At 39.9% G+C, this 23,662-nt stretch overlaps 1 protein-coding gene across 2 annotated transcripts in view; it reads left to right on the top strand.

The window, feature by feature from the left end:
• Positions 1-2,835: 2,835 nt before the first annotated feature.
• XRCC5 (X-ray repair cross complementing 5) overlaps positions 2,836-23,662 on the top strand; it is a 98,017-nt gene continuing 77,190 nt past the window's right edge. For both annotated transcript variants that reach the window (XM_027122021.1, XM_027122013.1), the window contains exons 1-9: positions 2,836-2,954; positions 7,765-7,878; positions 10,710-10,893; positions 11,792-11,840; positions 12,291-12,413; positions 15,209-15,400; positions 18,188-18,302; positions 19,668-19,806; positions 22,667-22,779. In XM_027122021.1, the coding sequence (XP_026977822.1) occupies positions 2,934-2,954; positions 7,765-7,878; positions 10,710-10,893; positions 11,792-11,840; positions 12,291-12,413; positions 15,209-15,400; positions 18,188-18,302; positions 19,668-19,806; positions 22,667-22,779 (1,050 nt within the window). In that variant the 5' untranslated portion in view covers positions 2,836-2,933. The remainder of the gene's footprint in view (positions 2,955-7,764; positions 7,879-10,709; positions 10,894-11,791; positions 11,841-12,290; positions 12,414-15,208; positions 15,401-18,187; positions 18,303-19,667; positions 19,807-22,666; positions 22,780-23,662) is intronic.

Genomic DNA, 23,662 nt, shown 5'->3' with positions numbered 1-23,662 from the left:
TTTATTTCATATTTGTACCACATTAAGATTTTAAACTAATTTTTCCAATTGCCCATATAAACATTGTTACACCTCTGTCAGAACACAAAGCCTGCACATTTTTATTTTGTATAATGTTCATGAATTCATCACTTATGTAGTTCATTCTCAGAGCAATATCAAACTCAAACACACTTCAGCAACTTCAATTGTAATTTCAAAATAAAATTCTTTACTTACTTTTGTTAACTACTCTTAAGGGATGCATATTCTACACTACAGCAAGAGTTTAAAATATCCCTATTGTTTCAGTTATCTCTTGTTGTGTAACATGTAAAACTTACTGGATTAAAATAACCGTCATTTGACTTATTTGCTGGTAATTCTGCGATTTGCGCAGAGCTTGATGGAGATGACTGGTCTCTACTCAGTATCTCTCTAATGCTGGGACAGCTCCCTTGGGGATGCAGCACCTACTCCCAAGATGGCCTCACTTGCATTTCTGCCAAAGTGGTGCTGGGTGTCATCTGGGTGGGCCCCTGGGGCATTGGTGCTCAGTGCTGGTATCAGTTTGCTAAGGCTGCCATAACAAATATCATAGACTGGGTGGCTTAAACAACAGAAATTAATTTTCTTATATTTCTGGAGGCTGCAAGTTTGAGATCAGGGTGCCAGCACGGTTGAATTGAGCCTGAGGAGAGCTCTCCCCTTGGTTTTCAGATGGCTGCCTTCTGCATATTCATATGACCTCTTCTTTGTGCAAATGGCTGGTGGGGTTGGTGAGCGGGGAGTCAGTGCAAGCACACTAACTCTCTTTATAATGGCACTAATCCCATCATAAAGGCCCCACTCTCATGACCTCTACTAACTCTAAGTACCTCCCAGAGGCCCCATTTCCACATACCATCACATTGGGGGTTAGGGCCTCAACATATGAATTTGGAGAGGACACAAACACATAACCCCTAATAGTGCTCCTCCATGTGGCTTCCCATGTGGCTAGGTTGGGCTTTCATAGCATGTAGTCTTATGGTAGTCAGTCTTTATATATGGTATCTGGCTCCCACTAGAGTGCAAAAACCAAATCTGCCAGGTACTCTGAAAGCTTTGGTCCAAAACTGGCCCAGTGTCACTTCCACCACATTTTATTGCATTTTAAGCAGGTCCTAAAGCCAGCCCAGATTCAAGGGAAAGGGACTATATAAGGATGTGGATGCTGGGAGGCATGGCTATTGGGGGCCATCCAAATAATGATTTTCCTTTTCTTATTTCATCCATTTCCCTCATATGCCACAGTGGCTCCCATGCACTTCTCTTTCTGTCCAAAATGCCCCTTCTCCTCTACTAGCCATAGCCCATCACCTCTTATCTTTACCCTTTCCACCTAATTCTGTATCACACAAATCTAAACCAATCCTGAACTGACAGGCTGAAATGGAACCAAAAAAGTCAGAATCCTTTCGTTGTGGAGGAAGAAGGTAGTCGCCATTTACACTGTCATATTGGTAATGTTTGTCCCTCACCCTTGATTAATGGAGGCCCTTTGCCAGGAGAAGCAGTGCTTAAAGTCCATATCCATTCTCAACACCATCGCTGCCTAGCTGACTGGAAGTGTATGATCCTAAAGACTTCTATAAGGACAGTGGAGAGATGCAAACAAGCACACGCACTAGAATTTAAAAAATTTTTCCCAGGAAACAAATCTGTATTGGAGGGTGTGTAGTGTGAGAAAGAGAGGGGGGAGGGGACAGAGAAAGTACAAGAGGAAGAGAAAAAAAGGGAAGGAAATAGAGACTAAACACAAGATAAAATCATGAGCATAAAGCATAGACATTGCCTTCACCATGGTGAGTCTCCAGTAATTCTATTTACCTGTCATATGAAAAATACTTTAAAAATAATATTTCAGCCTTAAAAGAACTCCTTGAATCGAAAACTAGATGAAACCTCTAGGCTCTGAAAGCACCGTCTGAAAGTGTCTGACTCTCCTAGCTTCAGTGTGTTTATAACTTAGGCTCCCTCAAGACCCCTCCCTCCTCATGGCCTCTCCACATCTTTCCAGCTGCAGGCCTGCTTTACCCAGGTCTGATTTTCAAGAGGGACAGAAGCTGATTGGACTTAATGTTCTAGGCTGGCAGACACTTTGCAGGTTCCCAGAGCCTTCGTCCAGTCAGCTCTCAGCTTGTGGGTCATCTGGTACAGAAAAGAGCCTTTTCTGTGTAAGGTTCAACTTGGACCTGCCTCCCTCAAAGAGTCAAGGGCTGCAGGCTGGACAGTTTCCTTTGAAAGGGGGTGGAGCGACTGTCAGGCACCGAAATTGATAGCTGCCATTTCTAGAACATCTCCCTAGATTCGTTTTCTGGAATTAAACCTCACTTCTTCCTTTCCAAGCTAGCGACGCTTCGAAGTATTGGGAGATCATTAGCAGACAGTGTTTCATGCCTCCAGGCCTTTTTACATCCCATCTCCTTTCCAAGGAAGAATCTTCTTTCCACTTTTGATTGCCTGGAAAACTACTTTTCCTTCAGGAGTTGGATCTAAGGTCATCGCATCTATCGTCTTTCATTATTTTTAGAAGAAACAGAATTTTAGGGAAGTTAAGTGACTTTTTGGATTCATGCTCATATTCAGGGAAATCTAACTCCAGATATCTGACATAAAACGCTGTAGGCATTATTCTCAGTGTGAGAAAAGGGGAATGAACCTTTCCGAGAAATGATTCCTACCTCTAGCGATTTGGAAAGCCCGAAGACCACACAGCTCCTCAACAAGGGGAGAAACGCAGGGGCTCTGCGCATGCTCAGAATGTCGACGTACAGTTTCCCCGCCCCTTCCGGCCTCAACGGAAAGCGGCTCTTCCTGCGGCCCTCCAGCTCCGCGTCCGGCGGAACTGAGCTTCGGCGCCGCAGGTTCCCGCTCGGAAGAGGCGACCAAGGCGCTTGCGGAATGTCAACATGGCGCGGTCGGGGAATAAGGTAGGAACATCTGTAGGCTTGGGCCTTGCCTGTGCCGGGGGTCCAGAAGCAGGAATCATGGGATCACGGCGGTGCCAAGGAGTGAGGAAGAGAGATCCCGGTGGTGGGCTGGATCAGTAGGGCCGGGGTCGAGGGTTGCGCTGTGAGAAAAGCTGGCGATTTGGTGTCTTAAGGCGGGAATTTGAGCCTCGCGCACTCCCCACCCCCGTCGCCTACTCAGCCCTTCCATCCTCCCACTTCCTCTCCACCGGTCCTCATCCTGCTTTCCATCCCACTCGGACCTCCCCTCCGTACCTCTCTATCCCAGCCTACCCTCGACTCCTCCATTACTTCTGAATCTGGGTTTTTAAAATCTGTGAGAATGGAAGTTAGCCACGAAACGAACCAATCCCAGAGGCCTGTAAAACTTCAGAGAAGGATTGAGTAAAATAACTTGAAATGTAAAACGTCTTATTACCTCTATAATAATCTAATATTTCGCATTTATTGCGAAAGCTTACTCTGGTGAGGCACTGATCTAACGCTTTATTCCGGTCTCATTTAATCTTCACAACAAGCCCATGAGTTGAAAACTTTTATGCCCAATTTACAGGTGAGAAAACCGAGACCTAAAGAAAGTGAAGTGATTAGCCCAAGGTCACCCAGTCCACAAGTGGTAGAATCTGAATTTGAACACAGGCTTTCAGCTTTCAGAGTCCGGGAGAATGTCTCTCTTGCTAGGAATCTATGACCCTCAGTGACTCGGGTTAATAACATGATCAATTTTTAAAATGGCATTTTCAATATAGGCAGAGCGTGGTAGTTGTCTCTGAAGGGTCTCTAGAGGGAGGTGTGTTCCAAGGACTTGTTCATTCATTCATCCATCCATCGGTCTATCCATCCATCTATTCAAAACTAGGCCCTTTATTAGGCATTTGGTATACAGATAAACAAGATAGGAGTTGGAGCAGCTGATCCCTAGTCTTCTCCACTCCCCATAGGGAAATGCTGATTAAAATGATTATGAACATATGCCACTCACCTCCTTTATTCCTTTCAGCTGCTGAAAACTTTCAGCGCTAATGAAGCAGCTGTTTATGGCAGGTGGACTTGCAGCAGAATTCTAATAGCCTGTATCGCTTCGGTGTTTAAATGAAGGGTTGCCATGCTGCTCAATTTCTTTCTCCTGGTTTTCTTCCTGCTACCAGAAGGGAGCTTGCGGTATTACGTAGACCATTCTTCTGCTTCCAGATAAGAACTTCCATACTGTGAAACCCTTTGATGCCATTTTTTGGATACCTGATTCCTGGCAAAGGACCTTTAGTCCTCTGATTTAGAGTTTTTTGTTCATAAAAGTAGCTTTTATGAACATATATTAAATAGGTGCAGCAGCATATTTGGGGACTCTTAACTTTTTAAAGGTTCTTATGCTCAGAGCATTGAAACTATGGGATGTAAATTTTATTCTCAAAGGAATTTTGTAGTTTTTTACCACCCTTTCTCCAAACATACTATTTATAATCTAGAACTCTCTTAATATTAATGCATTATGTTTAATTCTTTGTAAACTAGGGGAAAACTTAAATAGTCTTTCCTTTCCGTGTTTTGCCTTGCCTGAGATGTAACCAAATTAGAGATCATCTATAACGTCCCTGATAGGAGCTCATCTAGGTTTTTCAAACAGTTTTAGGCTCAGGAGATCATTGCTTCAGAAAACAGTAGTTCTTTCATTTATTACTTCTAAATATTATTTTTTCTCCCTTAATATGGTGTCAGATCAATCTCTGTAGCTTCCATCTGTTGATCCTATTATCTCGTGGAGCTTTTTATAACACAGCTGTCAACTATTTGAGGATAACAGTCAGGTTCCTCTAAATCTTCTCGTCTGGTTCAAATAACCAGTTTTTCCTACCTGTTCCTTAGGTCACGTATTCTCCAGATCCTTCTCTAATCTGCTCATTTCACGTTCAGTTGTAATTAGTGTTTCTCATAAGATGTGATGATCAGAACTGCTCACCGTTTGTTAAGTGTGGTCTGATCAGTACAAAGCACAGGTGAGACTGTCAGTCAATGTCAAAGAATGTTAACTCTGGAAAATATCTTAGATCTCATCTAGTCCAACAACTGCTTCCTGCCTCCACAAATTAACAGTGAATTTAAGTTACATGCCCAAGAATTTAGCTACTTGGTGATAAAGGTGGGACTGGATCCCAGGTCTCCTGGGATCTAGTTTAGTTTTGTTTTCTTTTTAAAGAAAAGAAAACTTTTTCTTTTTTTCATAAAACCTGTCTTTTCCTTCCTTAAATTTACTACACCATTGATAGGACTGAAAATATTTTGGAGGATGGAATGGGGTAGGTGTGGGGAATGTACTCCTGTAGCCATGTCGTACTGGTGACATTTTATAATGTCATTTTATAATCCACCCTGAAATTGACTGCTATTTGTTCAGGTCTCCAACCCAATTCAGTTAAACCTTGGTTGCCAAATACAAAACTTTACATGTATCCATTTTACTTTTAGTTTACGTTTGCCCTATTTCCTTAGTCCCCTACATACATGATTGCTAGCCAGTGACCAGGTGTCTGTATTTATGTGGTTTCCTCTGCCTAAAACTGCCCTTGTTTACATGACGGACTCCTACTCATTCTTTTTTTTTTAACATCTTTATTGGAGCATAATTGCTTTATATGTTGTGTTAGTTTCTGCTGTACAACAAAGTGAATCAGCTATATGTATACATATATCCCTATATCCCCTCCTTTTTGAGCCTTCCTCCCACCCTCCCTATCCCACCCCTCTAGGTCGTCACGAAGCACCGAGCTGATCTCCCGGTGCTATGCGGCAGCTTCCCACTAGCCATCCATTCTATATTTGGTAGTGTATATATGTCAGTGCTACTTTCTCACTTCATCCCAGCTTCCCCCCCCCCCCCGACCATGTCCTCAAGTCCATTCTCTACATCTTCATCTTTATTCCTGCCCTGCCACTAGGTTCATCAGTACCGTTTTTTAGATTCCATATATGTGTGTTAGCATATGGTATTTCTTTTTCTCTTTCTGACTTACTTCACTCTGTATGACAGACTCTAGGTCCATCTACTTCGTTACAAATAACTCAGTGATGTTCCTTTTTATGGCTGAGTAATATTCCATTGTATATATGTGCCACATCTTCTTTATCCATTCATCTGTCGATGGACACTTAGGCTGCTTCCATGTCCTGGTTATTGTAAATAGTGCTGCAATGAACATTGTGGTACATGTACCTTTTTTTAAAAAAATAAATTTATTTAGTTATTTATTTTTGGCTGCGTTGGGTCTTCGTTGCTGTGTTTGGGCTTTCTCTAGTTGCGGCGAGGGGGCTACTCTTTCGTTGCAGTGCGCAGCCTTCTCATTGCGGTGGCTTCTCTTATTGCAGAGCACGGCTCTAGGCACGAGGGCTTCAGTAGTTGTGGCATGCGGGCTCAGTAGTTGTGGCTCACAGGCTCTAGAGAGCAGGCTCAGTAGTTGTGGCGCACGGGCTTAGTTGCTCCGTGGCTTGTGGGATCTTCCTCGACCAGGGCTCGAACCCGTGTCCCCTGCATTGGCAGGCGGATTCTTAACCACTGCACCACCAGGGAAGCCCACATGTGTCTTTTTGAATTATGGTTTTCTCAGGGTATTTGGCCAGTGGTGGGATTGCTGGGTCATGTGGTAGCTCTATTTTTAGTTTTTTTAAGGAAACTCCATACTGTTCTCCAAAGTGGCTCTATCAATTTACATTCCCACCAACAGTGCAGGAAGGTTCCCTTTTCTCCACACCCTCTCCGGCATTTATTGTTTGTAGATTTTTTTGATAATGACCATTGTGGTTTTGATTTGCATTTCTCTGATGATTAGTGATGTTGAACATCTTTTCATGTGTTTGTTGGCACTCTGTATGTCTTCTTTGGAGAAATGTCTGTTGAGGTCTTCTGCCCATTTTTGGATTGGGTTGTTTGGTGTTTTGGTATTGAGCTCTGTGAGCTGCTTGTATATTTTGGAGGTTAATCCTTTATCAGTTGCTTCATTTGCAAGTATTTTCTCCCATTCTGCCTACTCATTCTTTAAGGTTCACCCAAGGATCATATCCAGGAGGCTTTTTTAGCCTCCTTATCCGTCCTCTCTCCCTTCCACCAGCCTTGGGTGGATGCCCCTCCTGTGTGCTCTCTTAGTGTCCACTGTATACCTCGGTCATGGAATATTGTGCTGGTATCATTTATGTGTCTGTGTCCCCTACTAGAATGGATTTGGTGTCTTAGTCTTCACTTTAGATTCCCAGTTTACAAACTGATTCAAATTATTGGAGTGTATCATTTTAGCATATATAGATTGTGACAGTCACCTATTGCCACCAAAATGCTTTATAACAGACTACACCCCAAGTCAGTGGCTTACAACAAGAGCATCTGTATTCATACTGTGGGTCAGCATATCAGTTGCATTTGGTTTGATGTAGAATATTTTTGGCTCAGCTGGGTTGGACTTAGCTCTAGCCTGCAGATTGTTTTCAGATCTACTCCCCATGGATTTGTGCTCAGGCTCAGGCCAGAGGAACAGCAGCTACTTGGAGCATGCTCCTGTCCTGGCAGATACTTTCTAGCTTTCAGGAAATATCAGGACTATTTAAAATTTCTCCATAGTGAAAATTTATGTGCCTTACATACACTCTCTAAGTAGAACACCTCCCTTCCCTTTATCATGCATACCCTGAATATCTATGGGTGAAATAAGTAAACGACATCTCTTTTTCTTTTTTTAATGACCATTAATAACATTTTCTCACATGTTCTTTGGGACTTTTTTTCCAGGCAGCTGTGGTGTTGTGTATGGATGTGCGTTTTGCCATGAGTAACTCGGTTCCTGGTGAAGAATCCCCATTTGAACTAGCAAAGAAGGTGGTGACCATGTTTGTGCAGCGACAGGTAAGATTCACATTGGTCTTGAGCTTGTAACTCGTGGTTTAACTGCTTGTTGCTTCTACTTAATAATGCAAGATGCCAGCCTCTTTATGTTGTCCACCCTCAGTGTTCTGGGGAAGCTGAGGGGTTATTCTTACATGTACTCACATGCTACCACTGGAGGCTGATATGTTTATCTTTTCTCGTTTTGGCTCCTCCACTGGATATTACAACTTTTATCAGAAGCAAGAGGCAATGTGATGTTTAAGTATGTAAACTCTAGAGCCAGATGGCCTGGGTTTGAATCCTTGCTCTGCCATGATAGTGACTAACTTTGCAATCTTGAATAAGTCTTTCAACTACTTTGTGCCTATTCCAGTTATCGTTTACTGGTTACAAACTACCCTCCCCAAACTTAGTGTCTTAAATGACCTTAAAAAAATCATCTCACGGTTCTGTGAGATGACTGGGCGTGTGATTGGGTGGTTCTCTCTGAGGCCTCTTGTGCAGGTGAGGTCACTCGGTGGCTGGCGCTGAGTCACCTGAGGGCTCGGTGGGGCTATACGTACATCCAAGGTGGCTCACCCCTGGAGCTGGTAGTTATGCCTTCTGGGGGCTGTGAGCTCAGCTGGGGCTGTCGCCCAGAACACTTAAATGCGGCCTCTCCATGTAGCTTGGGATGCTCACAGTATAGCAGTTGGTTCTAAAAAGGAGTGTTCCAAGAGTGGGTATTCTAAGAGACCTGCTTATGTGGCTTTTTATGACCTACCTCTAGAAATGCCAGAAGGTCATTTCCACTGCCTTCTATTAGTCAATCAGGTCGCTAAGCTATCTCACATTCAGTGGGGTGGGGAGGGGGCAGGAATTAGAGTCCTCTATTGTTTTAAGGGGTAGCCTCCAAATACAGGGAGAGAAGGAATAGATGGAGGCCGTCTGAAGACTCTCTACCACGGTGCCTCAGTGAATATCTCTAAGATAAAGTACTTAGTACTTGACGTATTGTAAATGCTGTATGTGTTTTTATTATCATTACTACTACTACTACCATTATTATTAATTTCTGCCCTTTCTACCTGGTCTGACTGCTACTTTTGCGAAGTCCATGAAGTCCTTCATTCACTACTCCTCTGGACACGTCTGCTGTTTTTTCTGGGTGTTGCCTTTTCTACTGGGCACTGTTACCTCCCACCTGTCATCCTAGATTTTTACAAGTTCTGATAACCTGGAGTCCTTAATATCTCAAAGAAAATGAGGATGCTTCTAACCCCATTCTTGGTTATAGTAATTTGTGTTGGTTGTATTCAAGTAGTGCTGCTGTTCCCTAACGTAGTATAGATTTTTTTTTAAAAAGGGAAACAGTGCTTTCAGTTTTTATTTTTGGCTCTGCCCCTCGCATGGGAGTTGAAGTGAAATCTGGAAGGCCGGGAGACAAAACCTGGTGCCGCTCCCATGCTGCATTCAAATTTCCTCCCCTCTCCTGACTGAGGTTTTGTTGTCGAACAAGATTACCTTGCCTTAAGATGAAGTCTTGTGTGGGAGGCGGCTAGAATTCTAGCTGGCCTGCCGCACTGGTGTGCTGGAAATATTTGAACCCCAGCAGCTGGGACCTTCCCTCCATGTATAACTGGCAGTTGCAGCTGGAGTTGTTAACAGACTGGGGAATTTAACAGACCAAACAGGTGAAGAATGACAGAATTCCATCCTCTGCCCATGCAGTGTTCTTTTTACTGATACAGAAGGCTTCTGTTAATAAGTAGGTGGGAACAGGGCTGCCTTTTGTGTCGCATGCTATTTCTTGTTTTCATATTTCATTATGGAATGCTTCATAAAAGAAGCAAACTGAGAATAATATGATGGAAAGCGGTTTTCCCATTGTCTAGAACTACAACAGCCCTAAAGTTTTACTATATTTGTTTGATTTCTTTTTCTTTTTTTTTCTTAAAAAATAAAATGTTAACTTAAAGCTCCTTGTGTATCCCCTCCCAACCCTTTTCTTTCCTCTTCTTCCCCTCCTTTCCTCAGAATTTTCATAGTTATTACTGCACATACTTTATACCTTGGATCTCAGTGTATCTATAAATAATATTTAGTATTGTATAAAGCTCTCAAAAGTGTATGTAATAGTATTATTCAGTACATATAATTCCACAACTTATTTTTCTCAGTCTTTTGTTTTTGAGATTTATTCATGTTGATAAACATTGAACAAATTTATTCATTCTTTTTTTTTTTACTAGAGTGTAATATTCCATTGTATAAATATTTTTCAGTGTGCTTTTGCATTCTTCAGTTGATGGATAGTTAGTTTTCAGATTTGCCCTGTTATAAACAGTGCTGAAGTGAACTGGAACTTTCTTGTCTCTTGTCTCTTTGTGTACATGTGCAGGAACTTCTCTGCAGTATATATACCTGTAAGTGAAATTGCTGGGATATAGAATATGAATCAGCAATTTATTTTTAATCTCTGTAAAATTTAAACTTTGTATAGTCATTCCAGAAAGACAGACTAAAATCGTTTCAAATGATACATAATTAGTTTTCACTGGGAATTAGAGTCTGATTTGGGTGGAAGCAAATCAAAGAAACTGATCAAGAGTAGCTACTGCCCTCCCATTCCTCCACCACAAATTGTGCTGAAAGGATGGGAACTGTAGTCAATGAAAAAGTCTGCTTAGAACCTAGGAATTATCATTGCTTATCAGTCCCACGGACCAGTTAGCCCAATATTCTGTTGTTGACGGTGGCCCCAGGGACCTGCCATAGGGAGGTATGGTTGTCTTGCTCCCTGAAGGTTAGATATCTAATGGTTTCCAGGTGATATTGTATGATTTCAACCTTCTAACCTGCTTCTCTAGGTGTTTGCTGAGAGCAAGGATGAAATTGCGTTAGTCCTTTTTGGTACAGATGGCACTGAGAACGCTCTTGCTGGTGAGGGCCAGTATCAGAACATCACAGTGCACAGACACCTGATGCTACCAGATTTTGACTTGCTGGAGGACATTGAAAGCAAAATCCAACCAGGTTCTCAACAAGCTGACTGTATCCTTTTTGAACCAGAGAAGACTCTTAAGAAATTTCCTTTAATCTGGGGAATTGTAATCTAGTTTGGTGAGGTTTTCTAAGAGTCCTAGCTCTGAGTATGTGGATGTTTTTGGCTCTGAGGACACGGAGGTGATGTGTGTTAGGACTGAATGTGAAATTAACTAGGTTGGGTTGGGTGCCTGGACTCCACGCCCTGCAGTAACTTGCTCCTCTGCACTAGTGACATTGAGAGGTTGGGAGGTATCAGAAGGGGGTATATGTATTGACTATGTGTAGAGGGTTTGGTGGTGGTCATGGTTGGAAATGTTTGGACGTAGAGAAGCTATTTTTAGAAGAGTATAGCATTAGCATTCTCCTAGCCTTCCTGGATGGAGGATAATTGTATGCCAAAAATCAGACTGATACCCAAACTGTGAGACTAACAGTTCCTTCCACAGCTGCCCTGGTTTTAAGGGGTTCCTCTTATTTTTCTAAACAGTGGTGCCATCCCTGGTCACTGGGAGGTGCTGCTGTGCTGGGAGTGACTTACAAATGCTACATTATGGCTCCCTTCATGTGTAAGAATGGACTGTAATCACAGAAAATGGGTTCTAGATACTGTAAGATGGCATCATAATTTTTCATTAAATGAGCAGAATATGTCAGATTACCTTTTGGTTTATTTCATTTTTCCTGTTTATATGTTTCAGGAAGTGTACTTTGATTTATAACATATATGAATATATGTTAGTGAAATAGACTTGGAAGAAGGGCACTTGGGCAAGTACTTTTAAATCATCACACCGTCAGCCCAGTGTCCACAATTTCCAGCATTGTAGATTTCACTGGAAAAAAGTGGCATGTTCTTGGGATAAAGGGACTGTTTGGTGTTATCTTCTGCCCTTAACTAGCTGAGTCCTGGATGCCCTCATTGTGTGCATGGATTTGATTCAACAAGAAACTGTGTAAGTATCTCAACTGAAGAGAGCTGGAAATGAGCCTGTCTGTGTGGAATCAGACCATTTGGAAAATGAACCCTTGCAAGGCTATAATTGTAGTACCTAGGAGAGTTGCTTGTATGTACCTCTGTGGAGGCTGGAAGGGGATCCTTTTTTATCGTAGTGACCACATCTTTAACTGAAGTTAAAGTTAGGAAATCAGAGACATACTATTTCCATAATGCTCAGAAATTTTGCCTAAGATGTTCAAAGCATGAGTCATGACTGGGTTGGTTATATGTTTAATAGGAACCTAGCTGAGCATCAGCAGCACACGGACTTCTGGAATGTAATCACCTTTGTTAGCTGGAGCTAGATTCATTCCTTACCCTTTTTCTGCTTAGTGACCAAGTACATTTGAAGTTTAGGAAATAACTCAGGAGAATGATTTCTTAACATGCTAACTCTCTCTTCTAGAGGAAAGAAGTTTGAGAAGAGGCATATTGAAGTGTTCACTGACCTCAGCAGCCCATTCAGCAGAGATCAGCTGGGTATTATAATTCATAACTTGAAGAAATCTAGCATCTCCCTGCAGTTTTTGTAAGTCCATAAGAATAATATTTGCAGACAGATCTTGTGCTCTTATAATGCAGTGATAGGACCCCTTCGTAGAGCACTCAGTTCTCAAGAGTCCTCTCTGCTCTGAGTCAGAATCTGTCAGATCACTGACTTCAGCCAACGTTCATTGATTACTCTCTTGTGTTCCAGGAACTCTTCTGAGGTTTGATGATAAAGGGATGAAAGTCACAGGGAAACCTGGGAGTTTAGCTCAGTAGCAGATGTTTGCTTGTGCTGTTCTTGGACCCAAAGAATTGAGGCATTAGAGGAATCTTTTAAGGACATTCAGTTCATCTCCTGCCTGCATAGAAGACTTTACCCAAACAATTACCGGATTGGTGGTGTCTTTTCTTAAACAGCCTAGAGGACTGTGTCTTAAAGACAGTAGATGTTTTTAGGATAGAGAGGAATGTCAACTTGGGAACGATTTTAAACACGTCTGCTTATTTTTAACTCTTTTTCAGATCTAAAGGATACACACACATTTATAAAATGTAATTTGCTTGTGCATATTTACAGATGAGGTGTACAAACTTAGGAGGAAAATATTTTTCACAACTTGTTAGGGAGAGAGTCCCTCCTCCCCCAATAACTTGAATTTCCCCTCCAGGCACTTACTTTATCTTATAGCCCTAACGGAAAGTTCTTTCCACTACATTAATCCTTCCTGCTGCATCTGAAACCTGTTTTTTCTTGTCCTATTTTTGGTAAAAGCAGAGTGGAGGTATAGAATGTTGAATTATTAGGGACACTCCTTTTTCGGATTGAGAGCCCTACCAAGAAGCCTGCAGCTCTGAGTGGTGAGCCTGCAGCTTCTTTAGAATGCCTGCCGTGGAGAATTAAGAACCTCTCTTGCATGTACGTACCTCTTAAGACTGCTGAGGGGCAACTCCTTTCTGTAGAACTGTAGAAAAATAGTTCAGAATAACCCATCAAGCTGATACTTGGTAAGATGGTACTTCAGAGAAATTAAGTGCTTTTTAAGTGACTCTTCTTTTCTCATTGAGTTGAGGTTTTCTCAGCACTTCAAAAGCCCAGCTCGGTTTCTGTTCCCTGTTCATAATCTCAGATGCCTTTACATCCTTGACATGTACTGCACTTCTGTCAATGTCATTGGAAAGGGCTACTTTTTTTTGTATGAGCAATGCTGTAAAGCAAGCTGAACAGAACATAGCCTTTTCTTCCACTTGCTGGTTATTTGACTGGTTGTATTTTTTTCTTGGGTAATACCCTTCTTCCTTTGCTGCAAACTTCTAGCATGCGAAGTAGAGTTTTTGCTCTTATTGTTTGGTGTATCCCATGTATGGTGGATTGTTCTAGTTGGACTGGACCTTCCTGACCCTTCATTTTCATGTTAATCGTCCCTTCTTCCTGGTTGATGCTCTGGAAACAGCAACAGCATGGTGCAAACCTGACGTGCTGTACCCTGCTTGCTGGAAGCTCTTTTTCATGTAATGCAGGACATGCACATCTCTCATGCTAAGAATACATAGAAAAAATGGAAACATGAAGCTCTGTTTTGATGGTAACAAATGAAATGATAAAGGAATCACCTTAAAAATCCACATGGGGTAACCAGCAGGTAATTTTGAGTAAACTGAAAAGATCGCTGAATTCAACTGTTTGGGTTTCCAGGGACAAACTAGGGTGACATGCTACAGTGGAAAGAACCTTGCTCTTTCAGTCAGATGACTGAGTCTTTGCTCCGTCACTTATTAGCTTTATTAGCTATACGGTTTTGGCCAAATTATTTCATTTCTGTAGCTTCCATTTCTTTTCAGAAAATGGAGGTAGAAATCTCTATCCAACTAACACATAAGAATGAAATGAGATTGTTTATATAAAAACATTTATAAAGTGTCATGTAGAATATTATCATAAAATGTGTTTGGTTGGTTTACTTTTCAGTTTGTATATTGATTATTGAATATTCCCATGACTGGTAACCCCACTCTAGTTTTAGTCTCATTTCAGGCAAACAACTGGAGTGAAACACAGGAACAAAATTGGTTTTACTTATTTCTAGCAATTAACTGGTTTCTGTATAGGAATTCTCTATCTGAAATAATGATGATGACATTGTTTGAGTTTTAAGTATTTTATACACTTTCTCTTATTAATCTTTATAATAATCTTGAGAGATCATTAATGGGCATTTGTTTGTTTATTTTTGTCTGCCTAGAATGTCACCCAGCCTTTTTCTAGGAAGCGTTCCTTCCTACTTTTTAACCTAATGGCTTGAATGAGAGCTGACATCTAGATCTGGCTCCTAGGCTACCACTAATTCCTGGTCTTTTGAATTGGAGAGTAGAGGGTTAAACCCTCAGTCCCTCTTTGGTAGTGGAGTTGGGCATTATGAGCTTGAAAGTGTTCAGAAACAATGTGGAGGAAGCCAGTCTGAAAGAGCGGGGCCAGCATAAAGGAAAATGAAATATGGAGATAGAGAGTGAGAGGGTCACAGAATCCTTGTGGTGTTTGAGACTCTGGGTCTAGTCATCCTAAGGCCATGTGCAGCCTTGCCCTTTCAATTATTTTGTTACGTTAAGCCAATAAATTACCCCCATAAAAGCCAAACCGAAGAGACTTTGGTCACTTGAAACTGATAGAATATTGGTCAAGGTAGATAGTGCCATTTGATGGTTGAGAAATGTAAAGCTCAGAGAGGCTGACTGACCATTTTCTCATAGCGAGTGAGTGACAGTCACAGAATTGGAACCCCGTTTATTATTTGGCTTCAGGGCTTTTCTTCTTAAGTACTGCTGGTCTTTTCCTGACAGTTTGCCTTTCCCAGTTGGCAAGGAAGATGGAACTGGGGACGGAGGAGATGGCAACTTGCTCTCCGACCACCATGGGTCCTCCTTTCCTCCAAAAGGAATCAGTGAGCAGCAAAAAGAAGGTATTCGGATGGTGAAGAAGGTGATGATGTCTTTAGAAGGTGAAGATGGGCTGGAGGAAATTTATTCCTTCAGGTAAGACATGAAAGCATTGTTTACAACTTTCAGTTGTAAGCATATTAATTGTTCTTCTGATCAGATGGCTCCCTAATGCTTTTCCTTTTCTGGGCCACTTTTGAATTAGCAGTTACACTTTAGTATTTCAATTTTTATTAAAGAAATGGTGCACCAGCCCCTAATCCCATTTTTTGAAGTTTGTATGGTTGGTGCAAGATTTCTTATTTATTTCCAAGACTATGTCGGTAGAGTTTGGAAATACATAAATATAACGAACGATTTAACAAGTCAAATTATAAAAGATGAGGTAGTAGATTTCTTCTTTATGCCAAGCTTGGGGCACATTTCTTGGGCCCTTCCTTGTCATACACCTAAAAAACATTCTTAATTATAAAATGTGGTGTCAGGTCTGAGATAATACTTAATATCCTCTAATCTTCTGATTTAGGTTTTAGGAGGCAGTATACTATAATATAGAGATTTTTTTAAAAAACTTTTGGTCTCAACATAGTTTGGTCAAGCAAAAACAAATCAAAACAAAACAAAACCCCCAAATATTAAGAATTTACAACCTGTTTATTCCATGTGGGCTTTGTAAAGGCAAAATGATTTAAGAAATGGGAAATCCCTGAAGTACCATATAACGATTAGTCAAGCTACTTTTTTTGGCCATCCAATTAGAGACTGTGGGAGAGATGATCTCCTTTATCTGTATTATTCTTGGTTGGAATTGGATATATATTTTGATCAAAGAACCTGAGAAGAGTCCATAGCATCTAGAACGGTGTGTATTTGAAGGGCCTGATTTGGTAAAAGTGGCAATAGAATACCACACTGTATGGCTGTGGAGTTTCAAATCCTCAGGGATACTGCTACTTAATGTTAAAGAATTAATTCCAGTTTATTAATAAACACACAAAATACAAGCATTTTAAGAAAAGTTCTTAATTGAAGTAGAGGTTCAGTTGAAGTAAACATTAAACAATTAGGATTTTTTTGAGTAGCAATAGTGTGTATCTGCTCTACTTTTTATTCTCAATCACAATTTTCAAATATTTCTGGTGAGCTATAATTGATAAGCAATCAGCCTGCTTTTCTAAACATAGATACTATTGAAAAATTGCAGGTAAATGGGAATTTTGGAAATTGAACTGTAATTTCCCAAGGGGTTGTCAAAGGAGTCAATGAAGAATCCTGTAAAGTGATGTTTCTTTGCCATAATATGTGTTCTAATTGTAATACATGCAAATATGTGTTCCTAAATTATTTTTCTTTCAAATTTGGATATGGCTTTCTCTAACATGGGAATACATGTCTAAAGCTAACATATTCACCATGATATTGTAAAGAAGAATTATAGGCCAATAAAATTACCTAGAAAAGTTTCTTTTCCTGTAACATAGCAAGGAGGGAAATTACTATGTGCTGTCCTAGCCGTTTGAAATTACTTTGATTTTAGGTCTGCCACGAAGGTGTGGATCAGAACTTTGCCATCTGATACAGTAGCCATTATCCACATGTGGCTATTTAAATTTATTAAAATTAAATAAAATTTAAAACTTAGTCCCTCAGTCATAGTAGCCACTGAGTTAAAGAGCTCAGTAGCCTATTGGACAGGAATAGTTAGAAATAGAATACTTCCCTCATTGCACAAAGTTGTACAGGACAGCCCTGGACTAGACTTATCCTCATCTAGAAGACATTAGAGGAAGATAACTTGACTTGTAATTGGGGAGCTTCAAATCTGCAGAACTCATCCAGTTGTTCTCAGATGTTACATATAAGAGGCTGGTCTTTAGAATTTCCCCTGGAACAGAATCCAAACCTCTTGATGGTTTTAGACGTGACTCATAATCAGACTAGCAATGTCCTATGAGACAGGTTAGACCTGGTTTCAGACCCATTCATTCCTCAGTGAATACAAAGCCAAGGTGTACCGTAAGCTTTGGAGCAGGATATCAGGTAGAATATCTACTATTCATTGTAGATTATTTCTGAAAATTGGAGTCTCTTGAGGCCTCTTTGTCTATAACTCTGGAGAATGTCAGATAATCCTTAGTGAATACCACAAATTCCACCTATCTCTGTTGTGTTTGATTAGGAACCAGATGAAAATAGAACTGATCTTCACTAGTATTCAAATGAAGTAGCCCTCTGCATTGTGTTTGCTACTTCCCAATTCCCTTTCCCTACGCAGTGAGAAACCTAGAGTTACCTGCTTTAAGACTGAGTGTGGACTGCTAAATTCCTTTATCCCATGGAGAGTCATTATTTAATTCTCTCCACTGTGTGCATATACTTACCATGTCTTTTATTTAAGAGAATGGAAATGAGCTAAAGAATTGCAGGGTTGTGAACAGTGACGATACAGGATGGCTCCATCCCACCCTTTGATATCTTAGAGCAGGGCTTTTTATCCTCAGGTCCATGGTTTTTGGGAGCTGGTGTGTGCAAACACATTTATGAATGTGCTTTTATCACATCCTCACAGTGTCCTTGGTCCTGAAAAAAAAATGTTAAGAACAACTGGCCAAGTTGAAGAAAAGATTGAATAGGGGGAAGGTAAAGATGTTCCTTTTCACCTATCAGTAAAGGAATTCAACGCCTTCCTCCTAAGCCAACTCATTTGTATTCCGGCTCTCTCCCAACTGATGGTCGCCACGAGTTTTCCTTGCCATCCCCTGCTGTTCCTCTCTGTATGATCAACAGCATCTCACTTCTCATTCTAGACAACTAAATGCAATATCTAGCACAGCTTAACATTTTTAAAATTGCTGCTTTCATAATACATTTTTCTTTATTAAGTGAGAGTCTGAGACAGCTGTGTGTCTTTAAGAAAATTGAGAGGCGTTCCATGCCCTGGCCCTGTCAACTGACCATTGGCTCCAATTTGTCTATAAAGATTGTGGCTTATAAATCGGTAAGTGGTAGGTACACATTTTTAAAGAAATGTTAGCAGGCAGACAAATATGCTTATATAAGGAACTGACAATTCGTGTGTGGGTTATTCAAAACCATAATTACTGCTTCTCTAACTGCTCTCCCTGTTCATTTCATCTCTATTTAGCTTTTATGTAAAAGGCATGCTAACAGAGGAAGCTTTAAGAATTGTCTATAATAGGGACTTCCCTGGTGGTCCAGTGGTTAAGAATCTGCCTTCCAATGCGGGGGACACAGGTTCGATCGCTGGTCAGGGAACAAGGATCCCACATGCCACAGGGCAACTAAGCCCGCGCACCGCAACTACTTTAAAAAAAAAAGGAAAAAAAACCAAATGGTCTATAATAGGGGTTGATTCCCTCCTTTTTCTCTTTCTCTCCATTGACAGTTGATTGTTAATCATGAGTTTCAGGTCTTTCTCTTTTTGTTTTTTAAAGAAAGAAAATGAAATGCATTAAGCTGTATCATTGTGGTATTATAGCAGAAATACAGATACACACCAGAGTTCAGTTCAGGGTTTTGAAAACTCAGTCACACCTAATTTAGTTGTTAATGATCTGGTAGTAACAGCATCTAAGAAATATCAAAAGATGTTGACTTGTTACTGTGAAATGGCCTTTTGTAACATATGTACATTTGTACGTAATAGTATATTTTCAAAAATGAGTTGCTTTTGGTAATTATTTGATGAAATTCCAGTTTGAGTATGAGTCTTGGATCCATGCCTCCGCATGACCTTCCTTGTCTTTTTTCTTTAAATGCACAAAATAAATATATGAAAACATTTAAATATATAAAATGTACAACATATACAAAAACATGTTGTTTTATATATTCAGGTGTTTTTTTTAATATTCAAGGACTTAATTCCAAAACACCCTACATGCATGAAAACCATGGAGGTACTTCAAGGCCTAGAATAGTGTCCCTGGGAATGAGAATATAGTCTCTTTCCTTTTTTTTCCTAGTTACTTTTGCATATTTCCTTATTGATTTCTGAGTACTGATAGACTGCTTTCCCCTTTCTTGTGTGTTGGGAAACTGTGGTAACAAAATGTAGGGCTCTCTTTTGTTAGACAGTCTGAGGGTTTTGTATAGAAAGTGTTTGAATGTATACAAATATTCATATTTATCTGTGGATTACCCTTGGGGGAAAATAAAATGTAGAAAGAATTATAAAATAAACTAAAATTTCCACAGTAGGCAAGAGACAACAAACCAATGTAGCTGGAGTCATTGTTTTGGATTTTTTTCTGTAAAGCAGAGAGTATATTAGGTTTTCATCTTTTGTCCATCTGAATCATAGCTTTCCTTGTTTTCCCTTTATTTTTCTTTTGGAAATCAGATTCTACAAGAGAGAGTTAAAAAGTGTTGGACAGTTGTGGATGCAAGAACTCAAAAAAAAGAAGATATACAAAGAGAAACAGTTTATTGCTTGAATGACGATGATGAAACTGAAGTTCCAAAAGAGGATACTATTCAAGGTATTATTATGCCAGTGAGAGTTGCACTTTTGCCTAGAACATTTTCTTCAAGATGATAGGAGGCAGGCTAGGTTTTGTATTATTATTTGTCTAGAGACACAACTATATGAGGGGATCATGAGACACTGGATCCTTTAGGTCATCTGTTGGGTCTCAGGCAGGACGGTTCCGAGGCAGGAGTATACTCGGGCATTCAGTCTCTCTGGGTTTTAAATGTCTCAAGTGACAGGACTTAATACTTGGCTTTGTTTTAAAGTTTGAAACTCACTAGCTAGGAAAAGGCTTATATTAACATGGCCGAAGCAAATTTTTTGTTTACCTTTGACTTCCATAGTGATCATTTTTCTGAGTGCCAATTTCAGGTCTTACATCCTGCCTGTTCAGCTCCCTTAAGGTAATTTAGGGGATACGAAACATTATTTGTGTTTGTTACATTGCTCTGTGCTCACGGGCATCTCTAGAGTGGCACTTCATATATTTGTACCCATTGGCTCCGTGTAGTGTGTTTAGATAGCGTCTCTATCCAGAGGGCTTAGAAGCTAGCTGAGGGTGTCTGAGTGTTCAAGAGCTAAAATGATAAGATGCCAAATGATGGTTAAGATAGAAACCAGAGTCTTTATATAAATTTATCACCAGACTATGTGCTACTCAGTATAATTTTAATTTGGAAGCCTTAAAAAAAAATTCCTTTCATCTGTGGCACTGCGTTGCAGTATTTGCATATTTATATGTTTTGCAGGGGTCTTGGCGGGTGGGAGAGTGATTAAAGGTAGTGGTGGTCATGACCCCTTTCTTTCTTCTGATGGATTAGAATGTAATAAACAACCCACAATCTCTACTAATTCCTTAATTCAACTCAATAGTATAGTGTGGTTAAGAACAGAAATTTTGGAGTCAGACCTTGGTTAGAATAATGGCTCCATTACTTGCTCGTCATTTAATCCTCATATAATGACTGGCTCATAGTAGGAAGAATAGCGTGATTAAGGGCATAAGACCAGGAAAGCAGAGGGCCTTCTCAGTGATACCAAGTAGTTGGGTAAGGTGTATTGGGCATATGCAGATTCGTACTCAGGATAGTATCTAAAAGACAATCTGCATTTTCTCTCTTTTAATCTTCACAACAACCAGTGAAGTAGGCACTCTTGTTTCCATTTTACAGATAAGAGAATTGAGATTGAAAGACGTTCGTTAACATTTGCAAAATCTCATAGTTAACAAGTAGCAGAATTTGAGCCCAGGGCTGCAGGAGTCTGTTTCTACATGCTATTCTGAATTAAGAAGGGCTTTGAATGGTACGCTGAAGAGTTTATGCTTGATTTTGAAAGCAACATGGAGCTGTTTATAATTTTGAGGAGCAGAGTGTCATGGGGGCTGTGTTTTAGAAAGATTAATAGGACATCTGGGTATAGGATGGATTGGAAGGAGAATGGACTAGAGATGGTACCAATTCTTTCTCGGTTGCAAGCAAAGAAAGCAGCTCTGGTTGTCTTAGACAGAAATCAAACATATTGGTGGAGCAAGGGAGAGGGAAGAGTTAAACATTGTTTCAGTTTGAAGAGCATAGATGTGCAGCTTTTCTCTCTTACCTTTTTGCAGTTACCCACATACTTCCTTTGCCTGTCTTCCACTTTCTATCCCCTAATATGTAGAGTTCTCTTTTTTAGATAGAGGGACTAGTTTCTGTGAGCAAAGGACTATGGTCGTATTTGTAGTCTGTTCTCTACTCTTTGCCATGTACAAAAGTTACAGTTATTGATTTGCCCTGTAAAAGATGAGCCAGAAAACATAAGACAGTTTTAATTAGAAGGTTTAGGTTACTCTTAAACGATTCAAGTAAGATGTCTGAAAAAACATTGGGTTTAGATACCACTCTTAATCATGTGCCATACATTTCCCTCTTAACTTCTTGTTGAAATTTTTGTTTATATCACCAGCTTTTATTAAAAGACATATATGAAAATAGAAATGCGTTTCTTTTTAATTAAATACATGGCATGTGCAGAGTGAGGGAACTAATAAACGCTGGATCACAGAATCTGCCCCCAAACACACAAGTTTCTTTGTTTCTTGGAGTAAAGATGCATATGCTTTTCCTTTTCATCTATGCAAGGTCATAATCCTTGGATTTTGATGATCTTTCTCCCCATTAAACGTATAAGGCTATATAGTGAAAGGGCATGACCTTCCATAGGGCAGAGAGGCCCTGGAACAGGGTTGGAGTTTTTTTAAGGAGCCAAGAGCCTATATCTGTAATAACCTAAGTAATCAAAAAGAAAAAAAAATAGACAATCCAATCCCAGAAATAAAATAAATTTAAATGCAGAAAAATATCCAGCTTGTCAATTGAATGTTTCTAAATAGAAAAATTTTGGCTTCTTCCGTTAGGCATTTGTGTATCTCCAGCATCCATTTTTGAGAACATTTTGTTCTGAAAATCCTATGGGCACATTTCTCTGTGGGTCTCCAGGTTTCTAAATAAATGTGTTCTTGTTATTATGTTTACAAGTCATGATTGTACTTTAGTCAACCATGGTTTATCTTTGGAGGATAACTAGAACATTGCATTTGCTACATTCTTCCTTCTAGGATGGATAATCATTAAGGTAACTAGATTGCAGAATATGCTACTTAAAAAAATGTAATTAGATTTTAATTGTCTCTGTGTCGTATATGTTTGTGGATCTGCCGCTTCTTTTTCTGCAGTGATCACAAGGGGCAGAAATTTGATTCCGACAAACAGTATATGGAGGCTTGATCCAGAGTGTGCATGTATCGTTAATGTATGTATAGGGCCAATTTCAGCTTGTAGAAAATGAGGCCCCATATGCTTAACAGATGCTCTTCTCTTGTTCTTTAGGGTTCCGTTATGGGAGTGATATCATTCCTTTCTCTAAAGTGGATGAGGAACAAATGAAATATAAATCGGAGGGGAAGTGCTTCTCTGTTTTGGGATTTTGTAGATCTTCTCAGGTAAAGCACGTATTTGCCTACTAACTGTAAACAAAACAAATGAGCTTTTTTCTCATTATTTGAGATGGTGTGCTTTGGATTGGGCCTGTTATTTATAATATGTTTTTTTCACTTTTAGTTTTTCTAAAATGTAGTCTGGCGTGCTGCTATCCTTGATTTTTGAAGGTTAAAAATCAAGAGGTAGAGAAGTCGGCATAAATCAGAATAGATTCAGTGAAAAGTCACTTCTTAGCTTTGGTGTCGGTCATAGCTCATAGTAGCCTTAAAGAACCAGCATCCAGTTCTTTGCTATTGTATTGCTTTCTCTAACTGTTACATATACTGGAGTGTTTTACAGGAGTCAGGGTCTAGTTGGGTTTTGAATGACCGTAGATATCTTAGAGTATCATTGATTTATGCTAGTCACCCTTCTTCTCAACGCCCAACAAAGAGGTCTAGGGTGCAAAACTTGTTCATTAGTCATACGTTTTTTAGACAGCAATACAGATGTACAAAAGAGACACAGTGGAAAATGCAGTAACTTATTGAAGGCTGTGGATACCATATACTATCCAAGAAAGGGTCATTAAAGGTTCCCAGCAGTATTAGATGAAATGTTCTTGAGGTAGGCAACCAAACAGAAGGAATAAGTAGAAAGTGCATCTTTTCAGGCTCTATAGGGATGAAGAGATTTTTGTTGGTTCTAGAAGAACTCAAGTGAGAATTAAAATAAAAATAAATATAACCCAATATACCAGAATTAAATTTCTTCATGTTGCTCCAGCATGCAGTCCCTGTATAATTCAGTGTTAGAATAATTCAGTGAGGTGGGGAGAATGTTTTCCATCATATGCTCAAACTGTTAGATACAGTTTTAAGACTCATAAATCAAAAATTGAGAGTA

This window comes from Aethalodelphis obliquidens, unplaced genomic scaffold (assembly GCF_003676395.1).
Source record: "Aethalodelphis obliquidens isolate GAN/ISIS:26980383/991018 unplaced genomic scaffold, ASM367639v1 scaffold2, whole genome shotgun sequence".
Classification (NCBI taxonomy): domain Eukaryota; kingdom Metazoa; phylum Chordata; class Mammalia; order Artiodactyla; family Delphinidae; genus Aethalodelphis; species Aethalodelphis obliquidens.
The sequence above is the reverse complement of the archived record's forward strand: the minus strand, read 5'-3'. Positions and strand labels throughout refer to the sequence as shown.